Genomic DNA, 22,957 nt, shown 5'->3' with positions numbered 1-22,957 from the left:
AAGCCCGTGCGCCACAACTCCTGAGCCCATGCACCACAACTGCTGAAGCCCACGCACCTGGAGCCTGTGCTCTGCAACAAGAGAAGCCACTGCAACGAGATGTCCATGCACCACAACGAAGAGTAGCCCCTGCTCGCCGCAACTAGAGAAAGCCCACGCGCAGCAACGAAGACCCAACGCAACCAAAAATAAATTAATTAATTAATTTTTTTAAAAAATAGAGTGGGTACAGAAGGAACGTTTCTCAACATAATATAGGCAGTATATGACAAACCCACAGCTAACATAATACTCAATGGTGAAGAATTGAAAGCTGTCCTTCTAAGAATAGGAACAAGGCAATGATGTATACTCTTGCCATTCTTATTCAATATAGTACTGGTAGTTCTAGCCAGAGCAATTAGGCAGGAAAAAGAAATAAAAGGCATTGGAACAGAAGAAGTATAACTGTCACTATTTGCAGATGACATGATTTTATATATAGAAAATCCTAAAGACTCCACTAAAAACCTATTAGAATCAGGGACTTCCCTGATGGCGCAATGGTTAAGAATCCGCCTGCCAATGCAGGGGACATGGGTTCGAGCCTTGGTCCGGGAAGATCCCACATGCCATGGAACAACTAAGCCCATGCACAAGTACTGAGCCTGCACTCTAGAGCCCGCGAGCCACAACTACTGAGCCCACGAGCCTGGAGCCTGTGCTCCGCAACAAGAGAAGCCACTGCAATGAGAAGCCCGCGCACCGCAGCAAAGAGTAACCCCTGCTCGCCACTACTAGAGAAAGCTTGCGTGCGGCAATGAAGACCCAGCACAGCCAAAACTAAATAAGTAATTAATTTTTAAAAAATTTGTTTTAGGGGGCTTCCCAGGTGGCGCAGTGGTTGAGAGTCTGCCTGCCAATGCAGGGGACACGGGTTCGAGCCCTGGTCTGGGAAGATCCCACATGCCGCGGAGCAGCTAAGCCCGTGAGCCACAATTACTGAGCCTGCGCGTCTGGAGCTTGTGCTCCGCAGCAGGAGAGGCCGCAATAGTGAGAGGCCCGCGCACCGCGATGAAGATGAAGAGTGGCCCTCACTTGCCGTAACTGGAGAAAGCCGTCGCACAGAAACGAAGACCCAACACAGCCATAAATAAATAAATTAATTAATTTAAAAAATGGAAAAAAAAAATACTGCATTATACCATTGTGACAATTAATAAACTGATTTATTAAAAAAAAAAAAAAAATTTGTTTTAAAAACCTATTAGAATCAATAAACAAATACAGTAAAATTTTAGAATATGAAATCAGTATACAAAAATTGGTTTCATTTCTGTATGTTAACAATGAGCTAGCAGAAAAAGAAATTAAGAAAACAAAACAATCCCATTTACAATCGCAACAAAAAAGAATGAAATACCTTGAATGAATTTAACCAAGGAGGTGAAAGACCAGTACGTTGAAAACTATAAGACATTGTTGAAAGAAATTGAAGAAGACACAAATAAATGAAAAGATATTCCATGCTCATGGATTGAAAAAATTAATGTTGTCAGAATGTTCATATTACCTAAAGCAATCTGCAGAGTCAGTGCAATTCCAATCAAAATCTGAAGGACGTTTTTCACCAAAATAGAACAAAAATTCTAAAATTTGTATGGAACCACAAAAGACCCTGAATAGCCAAAGTAATCCTGAGAAGAAAGAACAAATCTGTAGGTATCACACACCCTGATATCAAATGATATTACAAAGCCATAGTAACCAAAACAGCATGGTATTGACAGAAAAACAAATACCTTGATCAGTGGAACAAAATTGAAAGCCCAGAGATAAGCCTGTGCATTTATGGACAACTAATTTACAACAAAGGAGCAAAGAACATACAATGGAGGAAGGATAGTCTCTTCAGTAAATGGTGGTGGGAAAAACAAGACAGCAACATACAAAAAAACCCCAAAACTAGGCCACTGTCTCACGACAGACACAAAAATTAACTCAAAATGGATTAAAGACTTGATGTAAGACCTGAAACTATAAAACTCCTAGAAGAAATTGTAGGCTGTACAGTCTTTGACATTGGTCTTAACATTACTTTTCTGGATATATCTCCTCCTCAGACAAGGGAAACAAAAGGAAAAATAAACAAATGGGGCTACATCAAACTAAAAAGTTTCAGCACAGCAAAGGAAACCATCAATAAAACAAAAAGACAGCCTACTGAATAGGAGAAGGTATTTGCAAATCAAATATCTGATAATGGGGTTAATATCCAAAATATAAGAACTCATACAACTCAACAACAGCAAAACTAATAACCTGTTTAAAAAATGAGCAGAGGTGCTGAACAGACATTTTTCCAGAGAAGACATACAAATGGCCAACAAGCACATGAAAAAATGTTGACCATCACTAATTATTAGAGAAATGCAAATCAAAACCACAGTGAGATATCACCTCACACCCATTAGAATGGCTGTTATCAAAAAGGCAAGAAATAACAAGTGTTGGAGAAGATGTGGAAAAAATGGAACCCTCATACACTGCTGGTGGGAGTGTAAATCCGTGCAGCCACTATGGAAAACAGTATGGAGAGTCCTCAAAAAATTAAGAATAGAACTATCGCACGTCCAGATATCCTACTTCTGAGTATTTATCCAAAGAATATGAAAATACTAATTTGAAAAGATATATGCACCCCTCTGTTCATTGCAGCGTTTTTTACAATAGCCAAGATAGGAAAACAACCTAAGTGCCCATCGATGGATGAATGGATAAAGAAGGTGTGAGATATATATATATACACACACACACAGTGGAATACTATTCAGCCATTTAAAAAAAAAGACGAAATCTTGCTGTCTGTGACAACACAGATGGACCTTGAGGGTATTATGCTAAGTGAAGTTAGGTGAAGAAAGACGTACCTTATGTTTTCACTCATACATGGAATATGTTTTAAAAATTAAAAATAAAATAACTGAACAAACCAAACCAAACACACACATAGATACAGAGGACCGAGTAGTGGTTACCAGCGTGGCAGGGTGGTGGAGGGAGCGTGAAATGGATGAAGGGAGTCAACTGTATGGTGATGGATGGAAACTTAAACTTTTGATCATGAGCATGCTCATGAGTGTATAATCATTAGTGTATACAGAAGTAGAAATATAATATACTCATGAAACTTATATTATGAACCAATATTACTCTCAGTAAATTTTTTAAAAGTTCAATATGTTATCCATAGCCTCATCTATGTCAGTAGTAAAAAGTGTTGAATAAGAGTTTTTAAGATTTTAGCCCTAGACACCAGAAAAAGATGTTTTAAAATAAACATGAGAAGACATTTGGAAAATAATTTTGTTGACAACTTTGTTTTCAGATTTCTAATTTGAGATGTAAGTTAACATTTTTATATGTCTGTCTCACTTTTTCTTTCTTCTCAGGGATCCATCTGTCTCTAAGTCTATAGAACGAATCTTTAAAATCTGGGAAGATAGAAATGTATACCCAGAAGAAATGATTATGGCGTTAAGAGAAGCTTTGAGTAAGTATTTTTTCTCTCCTAAAAGAAAGATTGAGTCATTGTTCAGTCTTTAAGATTATATATATTTTATAGATTTGGTCCTTTTGCTTAATAACGAAAAATAAACTTTTGGATCTGGCCCTGTTTGTTTAAAATTAAATAATTGTAAAAATCGGTTTGCGTTAAAATTTAAGTAGAATTGGTTTGGGGAGGGTTGAATTTCGTTTTTATTGACTAAAGAAAGTCAAGCATATTAAGTGATGATGACCATCTAATTATTTTCCGGCATTTGCTTTACTTTAGTTGAATGCTTTAAACTGTTCATCTTTTGTGTTTAATAATTACTGCCCTGTCCTCTTACTTATGGGACAATTTTTGGACAGGGTTTCAGTTTTCAGTAAGCTGTTTGATACTAAGCATATATTGGCATTCTTCGGTCTCTCTTTTGGTTTAGATTTGCAGTAAGTTGTGTACTGGTGTTATTTAAATTACTTAGTTCCTGTGTATTAGATACATGTAATTAAGTCATTGAATAGCAGTAGGTGGTATCTGATACCATGACCATAAATTGACTAGAAATTTGCTTTAAAAATAACATCTTCTAAGAAGCTGTTAAATTCTTCATTTGAATGTGTTACCTGGTGTTTTTAAGCTTCTACCATATTCTCAAATTTTGTTATTTCATTGATGTAGAAATCATGTTTATTTGACAGCTTCTTAGATCTGGTGGGTGTTTTTATCTTTTTATAAAAATGAAAGAAAAGGAGAGAAAGAAACAACACACAGTCTCGGATTGCCTTTTTTCATGCTACAACTTTGACACTGAAGTGGACAGACAGAACAGCTTCCCATAACGCCAGATTGCAAAAACTGAAATGTTTTCCAGGTACCACTTTCAAAACTCAGAAGCAGCTGAAAGAAAATCTGAACAAACAACCGAATAAGCAGTGGAAGAAATCACAAAGTAAGGAACAAAATCTCAACTAATATAAATTACCTCCTCTTTTTGGAGCAGAAGAAAATGTAGACCATTTGACATCGTACCTGGCATAAACCATGGGCAACCCTGTGTTTTCCAGGCCTGGGAGGCTCCCAGTGACTTACACTAAACAAGCCATCATGGAGTTACTTCTTTAAAAAAATAAAAATAAAACTACTTTTAAACAAAGGAAATGCAGAAAAAGGGTTTAAATGAGTGAAGATTCAAGAGTAGTTGGGGGATTGAAAGAAGAAAAAAATACGTGATAGTGCCCAGGCTAACTTTCAGGTTCAAAGATATATGAAGTTAGAGGCAGCTGGCATTAAACAACAGAGCTGAAGAGGAGACTAGGCATTAAGAAGCATTTCTGTGGGAGCCATGAAATCCTTCAGATTTGGGGATATACTCTACCAGATTAGACGTGGGCCTCAAATCCTGGCCAGAAGCTCATTCTCTAACAGGAGCTCCTGCTGTGTTTATCATGTTTACCCAGCATGAGATCAAGGGAGTGGAATACTGCATGTGATAGGCTACTGTGGGCCCAACTGAGGAATATTGAGAAAGACTTGAAGGTGTGGAGGGAACAAGGTAAAAGACAGTGAGAATTGGGAGGTGAAACAAGACACTTGGGATGGTTCTGCTCCAGCAAGCATGTGATATTCATCATGATTAAGGGAGTCCTCTCACATCCTTTTGCTCGTAAGTTGCATGCTTAGGAACAACCAGAGTCATCATTTCAGCCAAAGTTCAACCACAGTGGTATTGTACTTAGAACTTTCCCTGCCTGTTTTTGCTATGAATTGAGTCAGCAGAAAAAGAAATCCAAAATTAAATACATAGGAATAGAGTTGATGCTTCTAAGTAAATTTTCTTCAGCCAGTGCTCAGGATTAATTGGATGTCCTGCTCCTGAACACTCTTAATTTGAGGTGTTAAGATCCTCTTACACTCAGGCAGACTAGGCAAAAAGGTACTTCATGTATCTCAGTATCTCCAAATCAATAATTCTAGGACTTCAGACTTACAGGTTATGTTGGAGGTAAGTAGGTTAGACCTCTCTAAATAGTGTATTTTTATATTTACTATGCTTGGGAGTGTTCAAATTTCATATTCCACTGTTTATTCTAAGAATTATACCATGATTTAAATGTGCATGTTCGACATATATTCAAAGAGTACAGCCTTAACTATAAAACTGGAAATTTTCCTGAATATTAGTCAACATTTTGTGTCTATATTCTTAAATGACCTTTTGTTTAATTCCAACAGCATCCACGAATCCAAAAGCTGCTCTCAAGTCTAAGATAGTTGCTGAATTTCGAGTAAGTTACAGAATATGTTCAACATGCCAAAATATTATTCACCCCTTTTGTGTTAGTTTTCTGTATAGTCCATCCTGAAAGATTTATTTTTATTCAGTTATGCATCAGTTATATTTTAAACATGTTCAAACTGTCTAAAACTTAAGAGGTTTATCTGTACCTCTAAAGGACAAAGTAACCTTCTTCTGAAATATCTATTACCAGCTGAATTTTGAGTCCCAACAAGGGATTCATCTTTCTATAAAACTGTATTAAATTAAAATTTGCTTAAAGTTAACATAATAAGACCGTTTATCTAGTTAAAATTTAAAGAAGATATTAGTGGACCTTTGTCTGTTTCAGTCTTAACTCTGTATCCATAAATTAGCTTTGAATAAATAAGGAAAAGGATCTTTTAAAGTATGTAACTGAAAATATGGTTTTGACATGAGAATTGATGTTGATATTTGATATCCCTGATTATGAGGAAATATGAAGGGTTTTTGCCTCTCATGGCTTTGTTAGGTTTTATTCATGTTTTACTTTAGTGTGGAAAGGTAGAATAAGTGGATGATTTCATAAATTAAATATGACCCTGGTCTGTGTTCAGTCTCAGGCCCTCATTGAAGAGCTGTTGCTGTACAAGCGCTCAGAAGATCAGATAGAATTGAAAGAAAAACAGCTGTCAACCATGAGGGTGGATGTGTGCAGCACAGAAACTCTCAAATGCTTAAAAGGTAATACCTACATCCTTTTAAATAGAATAAGTCAGATTTTCTTTCTAGATATGTCATCTTCAAGTGATCAGACTGACTCCTTCCATAAAGACAACCTCACGTTACAGAGAATAGTTGTGGCGCCTCTTTCCCAGGTGGTGATTTCATACATGTCAATTTCATAAGTAAATTCCTAGCCTTCAAATCGTACACCTTAAACAATGTTATATGCCAGTTATATCTCAATAAAGCTGGAGAAGAAGTAAATTAAAAAAAATTTTTTTAAATAAGTAAATTCTGTCCTTTTCCCCACTTCTAGTCCTTTCTTGATGTATTGGATTATGATGGGGTATTTCACATGAGTGATTAACTGGTTTGGCTGTGCTCTTCAATAAGGTCACTGTAGGGAATTCCCTGGCGGTCCAGTGGTTAGGATGTGGCACTTTCACTGCTCTGGGCCTGGGTTCGATCCCTGGTCAGGGAACTAAGATCCTGCGAGCCACATGGTGCAGCCACAAAAATAATAATAATAAATAAATAAGGTCACTGTAATGCCTCATAAAATCTAGTGACGTGCTCTCTTTTCCTTACATTGTAGATTATAAATAATAATCATATTAATTTATTAGAATGTAAATCTCATGAAAGTAGAAATTATCCTTATTTGTTCTTGCTGTATCCTAGTGCCTAGAGCAATACCTGGCACATAATAGGCATTTGATAAATATTTTTGAAATAATGAGTAAATGACTACCAGCTATTTGTTTTGGCACCTATTTTGTTCTCGTACCATGCTTTAAATTTAACATATGTTATCTAATTTAGTCCTCACAACAACTCAGAAGCATGTTAAAAACCTCCATTTTGGACATGAGAAATCTGAGGCTTTATAAGGAGATAAGAAGCTTGCCCAAGTTACACAGCTGATAAAATGCAAAGCCTAAATTTATATCCACACCTAAGGCCATATTCCAACATCACTGGGAAAAAAGTACTTAGGAGAGTAAGAAACAGTTTACAATGTCATACAATGTCACTATTGTTGAAAAATAATTCATGGTACTCTTCTAATATCAAATTACCAGAGATCTTCAGATAGGAAAGGATAATTTTTAAGCCTGATACACAAAGAAGTCACTTTATCTTTACTTTTCTGAACCTCTGTTTTCTCATCTAAGAGAGCTATCTTATTACAATCTGTAGTATAAAAGTTAATGGTATAAGTGTACAGAATTGAGCCTCATTCCATTATTCCTAAGTAGCAGTGTGACATCAAATTTGTGAATAAAAGCAGTCAACAAACTTTCATTTAGTTGAACTTTCTTTTCTTTACCTTAATTGCAAGTGCCTTCATCATGCACTCTTGCCTCACTCCAGCAGGATCACACAAACCATTTAAATAATCTGTTTTGTGATTTTTGTGATTTAGAGAAGCTTCTTTAAGGTGAAACTATGAGACTAAGAATTTTACAGAATACTTCCTCTTGTTATTTTAGATAAGACAGGTGGGAAGAAATTCTCCAAAGAATTTGAAGAGGCAAGTGCCAAGCTGGAGGAATTTGTGAATGGACTAGATAAGCAGGTGAAAAATGGGCCCTCACTAACAGAAGCACTTGAAAATGCTGGAATTTTCTATGAAGCACAGTACAAAGAAGTAAAAGTGGTGGCCAATGTAAGTAATGATTAAAGCTGTCTTACATCAATTGCTAACCATATATCTGTGACTGTTTATATGTGTTATCTAACTCTATTAGGATAAGCATTATTATCTCCAGTTCACAGATGAAGAAGTTACTTTTGAAGAGGGTTAGTAACCTTGTACAAGGTAGAATATTATAGCTAGCAAGTGAAGGTGTCTGAATTAAGACCTAGGTCTTTCTGATGCTAAAGCTTGTGAATACCCTGACCATTAAGCTTTGCTAAAGCCTTATGTCTTAGCGTTTCAGTGGGAGTGTGCCAAGTTACTGTTAAGGGATATAAAATTGGGCAGAAGTATGTATATATATATTTTTAAATCCAGATACTAGATGGAAACATTGTTTCTGAATTTCATCAACTCAATTAAGGAACCTCTTTCTCCCCACCTCAACTGGAAGAGGGGTTGATAATTAGACATTTGTCTAATGGGCCCTGAAAGAAACTGTTTTGTACTTTATTTTTATTTATTTTTTAGTTTTAATCACTATATATGGTTATAAAAGTATATAGTACTTTAAGTACTTTTTTTTTTTGGCTGCACCACCCAGCTTGTGGGATCTTAGCTCCCCAACCAGGGATTGAACCTGCGCCCTCGGCAGTGAAAGCAGGGAGTCCTAACCACTGGACCTCCAGGGAATTCCCAGTATATATACTTTTTTTTTTTTTTTTAATAAGTTTATTTATTTATTTATTTATTTTTGGCTGTGTTGGGTCTTTGTTGCTGCGCATGGGCTTTCTCTAGTTGAGGCGAATGGGGGCTACTCTTCGTTGCAGTGGGTGGGCTTCTCGTTGCGGTGGCTTCTCGTGCAGCATGGGCTCTAGGTGCGTGGGCTCTCGTTGTGGTGGCTTCTCGTGCAGCGTGGGCTCTAGGTGCGTGGCTTCAATAGTTGCAGCGCACGGGCTTAGTTGCTCCGCGGCATGATCTGGCGGGATCTTCCAGGACAAGGACCAGGGCTCGAACCCGTGTCCCCTGCATTGGCAAGCGGATTCTTAACCACTGCGCCACCAGGGTAGCCCCTGGCAGGAGGATTCTTAACCACTGTGCCACCAGGGAAGTCCCTCCCAGTATATAGTACTTTAGATCCCACCAGTCCCACTTCCTAGAAGCAGTTTCTTGTAACTCATTTAGCTATTTTTTCTGGTATTTGCCTTCATATTTCTTAATAATGTACTCCTATTTTTCTTTCTTGATTTATACTATATAAGAAATATCTGTTGGGACTTCCCTGGCAGCCCAGTGGTTAAGACTCCGTGCTTGGGCTTCCCTGGTGGCACAGTGGTTGAGAATCTGCCTGCCAATGGAGGGGACGCGGGTTCGAGCCCTGGTCTGGGAAGATCCCACATGCTGTGGAGCAACTCGGCCCGTGAGCCACAGTTACTGAGCCTGCGTGTCTGGAGCCTGTGCGCGGCAATGAGAGGCCGCGATAGTGAGAGGCCCACGCACCGCGATGAAGAGTGGCCCCCGCACCATGATGAAGAGTGGCCCCCGCTTGCCACAGCTAGAGAAAGCCCTCGCACAGAAACGAAGACCCAACACAGCCATACATACATACATAAATAAAAAGAATGTAAGCAGACAAGAATATCATTTAAACAATAAAAATAAAAAGACTCAGTGCTTCCGCTGCATGGGGCATGGGTTCCATCCCTGGTAGGGGAACTAAGATCCCGCATGCTATGAGTGTGACCAAAAAAAAAAAAAGAAATATCTATTAACTTCTTGGTGTGACAAATGAGGATTTAGCTTATATTCACCTCCCTTCCCCCTTCTCCCAATATCATTATATAATTCTTTAAATCTGTTGATTGCCCTGTAAATTGAAGTACTAAATTTACTATTTTTTTGACCACTAACTCTAGATGCCCCACTTTGTAAAATGAAAATATTAACATTCCTATTCTTTCCCATTACTTTTCTTCTGTCCCTTCAGTTTCCCAACATCACTAAACAATACTTTTATATTGTCTAGGTTGATAATATTTACATTCTATTTTATAATTATGTCTTCCTTGCTCTAAAGACTGAAAATTAATAAAGCTTACATCATAACTGTTTGAACATTGTTCACTGCAAGGTCTTTTGGTAACTATGGTTATATTAGAGAGTTTTTGTTTTTTCCTAGAATTTCTATTTTTCTTGCATTGTTTGCCTTTTAGCGTCTTTTTTTTTTTTTTTTTTTTTTTGGTCTCTCTCTAGATTCTGTATCATATCAGATATTCTGAATCCATGTTTTCCCCCAGAGACCTCCCTACCAGAGCTTACATTCTCCTGCTCCATTTTAGGTCTCTAGATCTCATCCTAGGACTATTCTTTACTGCTGTTCTGAGCTGAGGCCTCTGTTTGCCAATTTCCATGTCTTCTTTTCTTGGCTTTCTCTCCTGTTTTGCTGGAGCACATCCTCAATTTCCCAAAAAAAAGTTTGTAAGAGATGAATTTTCTGAGTCCTTATATTTAAAAATGTCTTTCTTCTGTTTTCACATTTGCTCTGATAGGTTGGCTGGTTGGAAATCATTTTCCCTCACAGCTTAGAAGGTGTAACTCCATTGTCATTAGTATTGTTGATATGAAGTCTTTGCAAGATCTTTTTAGGGACATTTTATGTGGTGTTCTGGAATTTTTACGATGATGTATCTACCTGTGAGGTTTTGTTTTGCATTCGTTATGGGTTAGTGGAGGGCTTTTTCAGTCTAAAGGCTGATATTCTTTAATCTGGGATAATTTCTTTATCTCCGTTTTCCCTTTCTTGGACATCAATTAATCATTTGTTAGACCTCCTAGATTGATCCTCTATGTGTCCTGTGTTTTCTTATGTTTTATCAGCCTTGATCTTTTTGTTCTGCTTTCTGGAAGATCTAGAGTCTTTTTTCCTTCCCTCTAGTTATTTGGTTTTCTTTTATATGATTCTGGCTTTCCTCAAAAATCAGGTAATATCTCTGCCCTATTCATATTTAAGAATGAGGTATGAAAAAATTGATTGGGAGGGCTCTCTGTACATAGATAGGAATTGTCTACTCTGAGTTTAACCCAAGAATGAATAATAGTAAAATCTGCTTAGGTAAGGAGCTGGCTGTTAGTCAGGGTGGGAGGAGCCCTAAATGTCAGAAGGCTGGAGTCTTTTTGCCAGAATATTGTAACCCTTTAGAGAAGAAGTCATATTTTTTTTGCCTGGGGCATAGTGCCTTGGCTGCCGAGTATCAAGATTACAGAGGATCTACAGATTCAATGCAATCCCTATCAAACTACCACTGGCATTTTTCACAGAACTAGAACAAAAAATTTCACAATTTGTATGGAAACACAAAAGACCCCGAATAGCCAAAGCAATCTTGAGAACGAAAAATGGAGCTGGGGGAATCAGGCTCCCTGACTTCAAACTATATTACAAAGCTACAGTAATCAAGACAGTTTGGTACTGGCACAAAAACAGAAATATAGATCAATGGAACAGGATAGGAAGCCCAGAGATAAACCCACGCACATATGGTCACCTTATCTTTGATAAAGGAGGCAAGCATATACAGTGGAGAAAAGACAGCCTCTTCAATAAGTGGTGCTGGGAAAATTGGACAGCTACATGTAAAAGAATGAAATTAGAACACTCCCTGACACCATGCACAAAAATAAACTCAAAATGGATTAAAGACCTAAGTGTAAGGCCAGACACTATCAAACTCTTAGAGGAAAACATAGGCAGAACACTCTATGACATAAATCACAGCAAGATTCTTTTTGACCCAGCTCCTAGAGAAATGGAAATAAGAACACAAATAAACAAATGGGACCTAATGAAACTTAAAAGCTTTTGCACAGCAAAGGAAACCATAAACAAGACCAAAAGACAACCATCAGAATGGGGGAAAATATTTGCAAATGAAGCGACTGACAAAGGATTAATCTCCAAGATTTATAAGCAGCTCATGCAGCTCAATAACAAAAAAACGAACAACCCAATCCAAAAATGGGCGGAAGACCTAAATAGACATTTCTCCAAAGAAGATATACAGATTGCCAACAGACACATGAAAGAGTGCTCAACATCATTAATCATTAGAGAAATGCAAATCAAAACTACAATGAGATAACATCTCACACCGGTCAGAATGGCCATCATCAAAAAATCTAGAAACAATAAATGCTGGAGAGGGTGTGGAGGAAAGGGAACACTCTTGCACTGTTGGTGGGAATGTAAATTGATACAGCCACTATGGAGAACAGTATGGAGGTTCCTTAAAAAACTAAAAATAGAACTGCCATACGACCCAGCAATCCCACTACTGGGCATATACCCTGAGAAAACCATAGTTCAAAAAGAGTCATGTACCAAAATGTTCATTGCAGCTCTATTTACAATAGCCAGGACATGGAAGCAACCTAAATGTCCATCGACAGATGAATGGATAAAGAAGATGTGGCACATATATACAATGGAATATTACTCAGCCATAAAAAGAAATGAAATGGAGGTATTTGTAATGAGGTGGATGGAGTTAGAGTCTGTCATACAGAGTGAAGTAAGTCAGAAAGAGAAAAACAAATACAGTATGCTAACACATATATATGGAATCTAAGGAAGAAAAAAAAAAAAAAGCCATGAAGAACCTAGTGGCAAGACGGGAATAAAGACACAGACCTACTAAAGAATGGACTTGAGGATATGGGGAGGGGGAGGGGTGAGATGTGACAGGGTAAGAGAGTGTCATGGACATATATACACTACCAAATGTAAAATAGATAGTTAGTGGGAAGCAGCCGCATAGCACAGGGAGATCAGCTCGGTGCTTTGTGACCACCTAGAGGGGTGGGATGGGGAGGGTGGGAGGGAGGGAGATGCAAGAGGGAAGAGATATGGGAACATATGTATATGTATAACTGATTCACTTTGTTATAAAGCAGAAACTAACACACCATTGTAAAGCAATTATACTTCAATAAAGATGTTAAAAAAAAAAAAGATTACAGAGGAGGTGGTATTGAGTGTTTGGTATTCACACCTTTTTTTTTTTTGGGGGGCCGTGTTGAATCTTTGTTGCTGCGTGGGCGCTACTCTTCATTGCGGTGTGTGGGCTTCTCATTGCGGTGGCTTCTCTTGTTGCGGAGCATGGGCTCTAGGCACACGGGCTTTAGTAGTTGTGACATGCGGGCTCAGTAGTTGTGGCTCGCAGGCTCTAGGGCACAGGCTCAGTAGTTGTGGTGCGCAGGCTTAGTTGCTCCGCGGCATGTGGGATCTTCCTGGACCAGGGCTCGAACCCATGTCCCCTGCATTGGCAGGCGGATTCTTAACCACTGCACCACCAGGGAAGTCCCCAAGGTATTCACACTTTTAATTTCTGATTTCAACCCCACTATTCACTCTACTTTTTTATACTCATCATTTCCTGGATCAAAACTTCTCAGGGATTCTGCAAGACAGATCAGCTCCTTTCCCAGGTATAACTCCCTTTCTGCATACTCCTAACCTCATTTTTCTCTACCCTGCCTCATTACTTCTTACTCTTACAAAACCTTTTCCTTGTTAACTGGTTTATACCTTTGTGTTCCTTTACTATTCATTTTTCTTTCTTTTTTTTTTTTTTATCAGTCATCAATTTTATACACATCACTGTATACTTGTCAATCCCAATCGCCCAATTCAGCACACCACCATCCCCACCCCACCGCAGTTTTCCCCCCTTGGTGTCCATATGTTTGTTCTCTACATCTGTGTCTCAACTTCTACTATTCATTTTATAGGAGTCCCAGGAAGGAGAGACACTGAACAGGAGTGATTAGTTTACCATTTTTACTCAAAAGACCATTTTATAATTTTTGAGAAGTGAACCATCGTTACTTATTTATGAAATTATATAAAATCATTTAGTCTGTTTTGGAGGATCCTTAGCAAATGGCTGGGAGAAGTTTGTTCAGCAAGCATTCATTGAGCACACATAATTGCAATTCTGTGTAATAAACGCTATAATGAAGGTAACTATAGGGTGCTAGGAGAGCAGATTGAAAAGGTGCTTTAGCCAATTTGGGAGTGGGATTGGAGGATATGGAGAAAATTTTTCCCAAAGGAGCTAAACTCTGAAGTTGCAGTAATTGGCTAAATGAAAGACCATATTCTCTGAAGAGCATTTTCAAAGCATGGGAATGAAAGAGAGCATGGCAAAATTGGTAGACCTGAAAGTAGTTTCTTATAGGTAGGCATTTATGAGGAAGTGATAAATAAACCTGGAGAGGAAGTCGGGAACATGGTCCTGAAAGGCCTATATTTATTCTAAGGTCTTTGAATTTTACCCTGAAAGCAATGGAAGGCAGTTGTAGGATTTTAATTTTGCTGATGATGTGATCAAGTCTGCATTTTGTAATCAAGATAGCAGAATGGAGAATAGGAGACTATTAGAGATAGGGAGACAAGTTAGTAGGTTATTGAAATAATCTAGGTTGACTTGTGGAAACAGTTAAACCTTAAAGCAATATTCTCAAAAAGATTTTGACCACAGTCCATATGAAAGAAAGATTTTACATGGAAACTAAGAACCACACACACGTGCACATATACAGCAAAAGTTTCACAAAATAAAACTTACTCTTGTTATATGCAATATACTGGGAGATATTCTTTCTTCTGTATTATTTCATTTCCTATACTTTTTCTGATTTTTTAAGATAAATACTTAGATAATTGGCTTTCAGCTTTTTAAAAATATGTATATTTAATACAATAAACTTCCCTCTAAGCTGCATCTCACAAGTTTTTTATTTGTTTGTTTTTGGCCTTGCCAGGTCTTAGTTGTGGCATGCAGGATCTTCATTGTGGTATGCGGGATCTTTTAGTTGCGGCATGCACGATCACGATCTTTAGTTGTGGCCTGCAAACTCTTAGTTGAGGCATGTGGGATCTAGTTCCCTGATCAGGGATCGAACCCGGGCCCCCTGCATTGGGAGCTCGGAGTCTTAGCCACTGGACCACCAGGGAAGTCCCACATCTCACAAGTTTGTATACTTAAATGTGTCTTTTACAAACAGCATATAGTTGGATCTTGGTTTTGTTTTATGGTTATTGTTTTTTAATCAAATCTGACACTCTTAACTTATTGCCTTAAATTAAATTATCTTAATATTACGATCTTAATATTGTTATAATAAAACCTTAAACTAATATTCTGTTACTTCATATATAATTAGGAACCTTAACAGTAGTAGAATTCCCTTCCCCCAGGTCTTTATGCTATTGTTAACTATTTTACTTATGTATATTTTATGTAGTATAATTTTTATTATTTTTCTTAAACAGTGAGTAGACTTTTAAAGAAATTAAGGGGCAAATAGTCTTTTATATTTACTATTTCTGGTGTTTTTCATTCCTCTTTGCAGATGCACGTTTCCCTCTGGGATCATTTTCCTTCAGCCTAAAGTCTTTAACATTTCTTATAGCGCAGGACTGTTGGTGATGAATTTCTCAGATTTTGTTTACCTTAAAATGTCTTTATTTTACCTTCATTTTTGAGAAATGTTTTCACTGGATAAAAAATTCTAAGTTGGCAGTTTTTTTCTTTCATTACCTAAAAATGTTTCTCTACCTGTCGTCCCTTGAGAAGTCAGCTGTGCCTAGATTTCTTCTTTATACTTATCCTGCTACAAAGGGATAAAAGGGGTTCACTGACCTTTTTGGATCTGTGGTTTGATATTGTTCATCAATTTTAGAACCTATTCGACAATTATCTTTTAAAATATTCCTTCTTTTTCATTCTTTCTCTTTTCCTTCTGGGACTCCAGTTATACGTCCCATGTGTTCTTAGATTTCTGTCTGTTCTGTTCATTCTTTTTTCTCTCTGGACTGATTTTTGGCTACTTTATATTTACTTGTCTTCAAATATTCTTTGTTCTGCTGAGCCCAGTATGCTGTATTTTTCAGTTCTAGAATTTTCATTTCGTTCTTTCTTAGAGCTCCTTTTCTTTGTTGAAATTTCCCATCTACTCATCCGTTCTTCATCTTTTCCTAAAAATTCTTTAACGTAATATTTGTAATCACTGTCTTAAAGACCTTATATGTTAATTCCAGTATCTGGGTCATTTCTAGGTATACTCCTATTGACTGTTTTTTCTATAATTTGTGTGTGTGTGTACTTTAATCATACCTATATATCCTATCTGCTTGTCTAAGAATTTATTTCATAGGAGACCTTTTGGGTGATACTTGTGGAAACTGTGAATTGTATCATTTTACCTTTAAAAAGTGTTGAGGTTTTTTTCTGGCAATCAGTTAAATTATCAGTGGATCACTGTGATGTGAAGGCTTGGTTTTAGGTTTGTTTGAACATAACCCTTAGTCCTGGGACATGGTCCTTACTCCTAATCCATGGCCTTTGTGGGGTTTTAATAGGAAGTGAAGGTGTTTACTAAGCCTCTCTAAATTGACAGTGCATAAACTCTAAACTCTTTGCCTGGCACTGGGCAGCTGCTGAAATCATTGCTTAGGTCTTTAACTTCATAGCTTCCTTGGAGATAGCATCAAAGGAACTATTTCCACCATTCAGATTTATATGTTTTTATTGTTATATATTTTAATTATACACATACATATTCTACAGTTGTTTTATGTAGCCAGTATTTATTTAGTGTTTATTAGCCTTTTTATTGTACTGCATTTGGTTTGCTATTAATATTTTCTCTTTATCTTTGGTTTTCAGTAGTTATACAGTGATCTGCCTACGTGTAGTCTTCTTCATATTCATCTGGTTTAGGGTTTGCAGAACTTTTTGAGTCAGTGGTGTATTAATTTACTAGGGCTGCTATAACAAAGTACCTGAGAGTGGGTAGCTCAAACTACATTAATTTATTGTCTCATACTGTAAGGCTATAAGTCCAAAATCAAAGTGTTATTAGCAGGGTTGATTCTTTCTGAGGGCTGTGAGGGAAGATTCTGTTCCTGGCTTCTCCTGTTTAACTTGTAGATGGCTGTTTCTTCCCTATGTCTCTTCACATTGCCTTCCCTCTGTTTCCAAATTTTCGCTTTTTTGTTAAGGATACCAGTCATATTGGATTAGGGCCCATCCTGATGACCTTGTTTTAACTTGATTACCTCTGTAAAAACTGTCTCCAAATAAGGTAACATTCTGAGGTATACAGTTAGGACTGTCAGTGTATGATTTGAGGGGCACAATTCAACCCATAATGAGTGGCTTAATGTTTCTTATAAATTTTGGGATGTTTTCTTGTCAAGTATTGTTTCTATTCGATTATATCTCCTCTCCTCCTGGAACTCTACTAATTTGTATACTAGATCTCATCAGTGTTCCAAATGTCTTTTTATGTTAGTTTCTGTATTTTCTATCCTTTTCCCCTCGGTGCTTCCCTTCTAGATATTTTCTATTAACCAGTCTTCTGATTCATTAATTTTCTCTTCTGCTGAATCTTGTCTATTGTTTAACCCATCAGTTAATTTAGTTGGCTTATTTTTCAGTTCTAGAATTGCCATTTGATTTTTCTTCAGAAATAATTCGATTTTTCTGATAAAATTCCGTCAATCTATTTTCATTTTTTCCTCTCTCATTTTTTTCAGTCTTCTTTTTTTTATTTTGTAACACTCTCAAAGTTAAAGAAATACCTTAAGTATATTATGAAGACCTTTTTTTTGGAGTCATTTGAAAATAAGTATAACTGATTTACTTTGCTGTACAGCAAAAACGAACACAACATTGTAAAGCAGCTATACTCCAATAAAAATAAAAAAAGAATGAAGATAAGTAAATACATACATAAATAAATAAAATAAAAATAAACACACACCCCAAAAAAAGAAAAGAAGTTGCTGACACCCCGTTACCCACAAATATTTTCATGAGTATTTTCCTCCAAGACAATTATTTTCTCCTTCATAACCATAAGGTATAGCTGTTTAATCATGAAATTAATTGATACATTTCATGCATTATTATCTAATCCTCAGCCCCTATTCAAATTGACCAGTTTTTATAACAAAATTTCCTGTCCAGAATCACAAGTTGCATTTATTGCATTTCTGTTTTCCATTGATCTGGAACAGTTCCTCAGTCTTTTCTTTAATTTTCATGACCTAAATATGTTTGGAGATTACAAGTCAAAATAGTTTGTCCAGTGTCCCCCAATTTGGATTTATATGATGTTTCTTTGTGATCAGATTGAGGTTATATATCTTTAGTAGGAATATCACAGAAGTAATTGTGTTCTTCTCATTTCATCCTTCAGTTAGCACACAAGTTTGATTTGTTTTACTACCTGTAACATTCCCTTTGGTATCTTATTAGTGTGGCATCTTCCCAGCTTGTCCACTGAAAAGTTTTCACTTGGTAGTTGCTGTGGGTTGAATTGTGTACCCCAGAAGATAATGTTGAAGCCCTAACTCTCTGGTACATGTGAAAATGACCTTACTTGGAAATAGGGTCTTTACAGATGTACTCAAGTTAAGATGAGGTCATTAGGATGAGCCTTAATCCAGTATAACTGGTGTCCTTATAAGAAGATGGAAATTTGGATACAGATGCACACAGGAATAATATCATGTGACAACCAAGACAGATACTGCAGTGATGCATCTGCAAACCAAGGAATTCCAAGGGTTGATGGCCACCCCCAGAAGCTAGGAAAAGGCAGGGAAGGATCCTGCTCAGTCGTAGAGGGATCATAGCCCTGCTCACACCTTGATTTTGGGCTTTTAGCCTCCAGAATTATGAGACAATAAATTTCTGTTGTTTTAAGCTACTCAGTAATAAAGTACCACAACACTAGGAAGCTATACACTAATTAGTGTCTTGTGGGGAGGCGTTTTGAAACTATGCAAATATTTTGTTCCTCCTCAAAGTTTCAGTTTATTCATTTATTTATATCAGTATGGACTCAGTCGTATTTAGTCAGTGTTCTAATTCATCACTAACTACTGATTTCATTGCAAAATAATTATTTTGATGCTCAGATTGTCCCAGTGGGAGCTCCTCTCAAGCCGCTTTCTGTGTTCTTTTGACATATCCCCATCATTTTTTTAGCGTTTCCTTACTTTTGGAGCAAGGTATTCCAGGTTCATCTTGCACTTTTCTGTCCAGCCCGGGAATCAGTCATTTCTCCAAGGAGCCTTGGTTCCTTTTAGTGAAAAACCACATTTCGAAACCAAGATCTGAGTACTAGGTGTACTTATTACTATTGGGATATCACTGCTTCCAGACCATATCAGTGTACAGAGGTAGGAAATTTGTGTGTGTGTGTGTGTATTTAACCTATATACACACATTTACATCTATATATATTTCTGTATCTGTCTATATATGTCAAAAACCATGAGTTCACACTATGATCTCCGATCCCCTTATCTTCAACATAATCACTTATTTGATCATTGCCCACGTGTATAGCCAGTTTTCCAGCACTTCCATCCCTCCCAGCCATCTCTGTTGGCTTTCTTTTTATCTCGCTTAGGCTTCAACATCCCATGCAATGCCTTCCTCCCATGCAGTCATTTTCCTCACCCCATTTTGGCTCCGTTACCTAATCTAGGCGACCAAGGCTTCCCTTCAACTCTTGCTAATGAATTTTGGACTGAATTGTTCAAGATGGGATTTTCTGTATTTTCTTGAACATATAAATCATAGCTATTTGGGTTTTGCTAGGTAACTCCAATATTGGCTATACTTGTTTTGAGTCTGTTCATAGTGTCTGTCTTTTCTTTTATCTCTTGGCATGCTTGCTAATTTTTTATTGAATACTGAACATTGTATATGAAAATATTTCTAGAGTCTCAGTGATTTCTCTTCCTCCAGAAAGGATTCACCCTTTCCTTTGCTAGGCAGATATTGTGAGAGCTTATCATATATATGTTTTAATTTATTTATTTTTTATGTATTTATTTTGGCTGCATTGGGTCTTCATTGCTGTGCACAACTTTCTCTAGTTGCAGTAGGCGGGGGCTACTCTTCACTGCGGTGCACGGGCTTCTCATTGCAGTGGCTTCTCTTGTTGCGGAGCACAGGCTCTAGGCGCACAGGCTTCAGTAGTTGTGGCACGCAGGCTCAGTAGTTGTGGCACGCGGACTCTAGAGCACAGGCTCAGTAGTTGTGGCGCATGGACTTCATTGCTCCCTGGCATGTGGGATCTTCCCGGACCAGGGATCGAACCCGTGTCCCTTGCATTGGCAGGCAGATTCTTAACCACTGTGCCACCAGGGAAGTCCAAGAACTAATCATATTAATCAAATCTGAAACTGAACTGACTTCAGGCTGAATTGCAGTTTGGGCAAACTTTTGATTTCTTCGGGTTCATCCAGATTCTAAGTCACAGATTTTTCCCACTGAGAGCCTGCGACATCACTAGGGCCCCTCCTTCGTTGTGTGATTTGAACGCTAATCCTTGTCTCTTCTGCACCATGAGACTATGTTTAACTCTGCTTTGCTTTTCAGAATTTTTCCGCTTGACTTCTTTAATTCCCTCTTAAGCAAGCTTCATAATTCAGCAAATATCTTTTTTTTTAATTGGAGTATAGTTGATTTACAGTGTTCTGCTAATTTCAGGTGTACAGCATAGTGATTCAGTTATACATATACATATATTTGTTCTTTTTCAGATTCTTTTCCCCTGTAGGTTATTACAGGATATTGAGTAGAGTTCCCTGTGCTATACAGTAGGTCCTTGTTGGTTATCTATCAGCAAATATCTTGAAGGAAAAGCAATAGCATATTGTTGAGCCAGTTCTGTCCTTCCTCTTTCATCAAAATTTTGGCCTTTCTAATTTTTTCTAATTTATCTCTACAGGCCAGCAAGACTTTTAAAAGTTCTCCTTTTTTCTTTATATTATTTAGTAGTAACCCTCTGCCTTTTCCTTTTGCCTGAATTCTCAAATTCTTGCCTAGCTCCCCAAAATCAGTAGGACCCTGAGAGAAAAGGCAACTGCAGAATGTCAGCTTGACTCTCCTCATGGTTTCCCCCTGCTATAGAATTTGCCACTTGGGTTTTCGTTGCCTTAGCACTCTACAGTACATTCAAATATGTGTGTGTGCACGTACGCGCATGCGTGTGAGTGTGTATAGATATGTATGTGTATATATCTGGCTTTTCTAGTTGTTCTTGATGGGAGCATTGCTGTGCTACAAACTACTCAATTATATCTAGAAACAAAAGCTCAATTCTAGCATATTATTTTCCGTTCCACTCCATTTTTTAAATAATGCTTCTTGTTCAACCAACCAAAATTATTCCACGATCTAATGTTCCAACACCCTTAACAAAAAAAAAGAAAAAGACACACAGCTTCAAGACACTGGCAATTAAGATAATCAGATGAATAAGATTTAAGCCAGATGATCAAGGTTAACAACAACAGTGGTACATTGTATTGATTGTATGTACCCTTGATATGATGTGATGACAATCACACTTTACCTCTGTGGTCTTCCTCCCCAAAACCCATAACCCCAGTCTAACCATGAGAAAAACATTAGACAAACCTCAGTTAAGAGATAGTCTGCAAAATACCTGACCAGTACTCTTCAAAACTGTCAAGTTCGTCAAAAGTAAGGAAAATCTAATAAACCATCACAAACAAGAGAAGCCTAGGAGATGTGACTACTAAATTATGGGATCCTGGAATAGAAAAAGAACATCAGATAAAAACTGAGGCAATATGCATAAAGTATGGGCTTTAGTTAATAGTAATTATCAAAATTGGTTTATTAATTGTGACAAATGTATCATACTAATGTTAGGTGTTAATAATAGGGAAAATTGGGTGTGGGTTATATGGGAACTCTATTTTATCTACAGAGTAATTTTGTACACCTAAACCTTTTAAAATAAACAGTTTCTTTTTTTAAAAAAATCAATAGTATTTGACCTCTCAGGCTATGCTTTATTTATTGATTTGATTTTTGTCTTCTTAGTCATTGCTGTATCTCCAGTACCTAGAAGAGTGGCCAGCACATTTAGGCTCTTGATAAATATTGGTTGCTTGGAGGGATACAGGGGAGCAAGGGAGGATGAATTGCAGATAACTTCTAAGTCTCTAACTTGGGCAACTGTGGATGGTAATATTGACTTAGGGAATATAAAAAGCAGAGATTGGAAACTACTCCATGCTTGACAGATGATATTTTCTTATTTTATACCAGTGATATAGTTAATAATAATGAAGAAATCTGATCAAGTCAAAATGGTAGCTTCTTGGTTACTTCTCAGAGGAGTAAACTCTTCTTTTTCTCTTTTAGGCATATAAAACCTTTGCTAATCGAGTGAACAATTTAAAGAAAAAGCTGGATCAATTGAAGTCAACCCTTCCTGATCCTGAGGAATCACCAGTCCCTTCCCCAAGCATGGATGCTCCTTCCCCAACTGGCTCTGAGTCTCCTTTTCAAGGAATGGGAGGTGAGGAATCCCAGTCACCAACCATGGAGAGTGAGAAATCTGCCACACCTGAGCCTGCAACAGATAATCGTGATGTGGAAGACATGGAACTCTCAGACGTGGAAGATGATGGGTCAAAAATCATTGGTATGTCCTATATGATTAGTAGACAACTTGCTCCTTATCTGTTTTGCCTTCCCCACCAATAAATCTATCACAGGCAGGTATTAAAAGATGGTTTAATCCTTATAAAATTAGAACACCAAGGTAGTAGTATTGTCTGTAGAGCAGTGGTTCAGGATTTGGTATGCCACGTACGTTGAGAATCATTGCTCAAGATCTGTGCTGTTCAGGGAATTCCCTGGTGGTCCAGTGGTTAGGAATCCACGCTTCCGCTGCCAGGGACCCA

General features: G+C 37.5%; 1 protein-coding gene across 13 annotated transcripts in view; it reads left to right on the top strand.

Annotated features, from left to right (window-relative positions):
* RPRD2 (regulation of nuclear pre-mRNA domain containing 2) overlaps positions 1-22,957 on the top strand; it is a 92,281-nt gene that overhangs the window by 50,602 nt on the left and 18,722 nt on the right. For 8 of the 13 annotated variants that reach the window (XM_082474026.1, XM_082474027.1, XM_082474030.1 and 5 more), the window contains 6 exons: positions 3,432-3,532; positions 4,398-4,475; positions 5,759-5,811; positions 6,401-6,527; positions 8,003-8,178; positions 22,413-22,695. In XM_082474026.1, the coding sequence (XP_082330152.1) occupies positions 3,432-3,532; positions 4,398-4,475; positions 5,759-5,811; positions 6,401-6,527; positions 8,003-8,178; positions 22,413-22,695 (818 nt within the window). The remainder of the gene's footprint in view (positions 1-3,431; positions 3,533-4,397; positions 4,476-5,758; positions 5,812-6,400; positions 6,528-8,002; positions 8,179-22,412; positions 22,696-22,957) is intronic. The other 5 variants (XM_082474031.1, XM_082474028.1, XM_082474025.1 and 2 more) reach the window with 1 other exon arrangement.

This window comes from Balaenoptera physalus (genome assembly GCF_965194825.1).
Source record: "Balaenoptera physalus genome assembly, chromosome: 1".
NCBI lineage: Eukaryota > Metazoa > Chordata > Mammalia > Artiodactyla > Balaenopteridae > Balaenoptera > Balaenoptera physalus.
The sequence above is the reverse complement of the archived record's forward strand: the minus strand, read 5'-3'. Positions and strand labels throughout refer to the sequence as shown.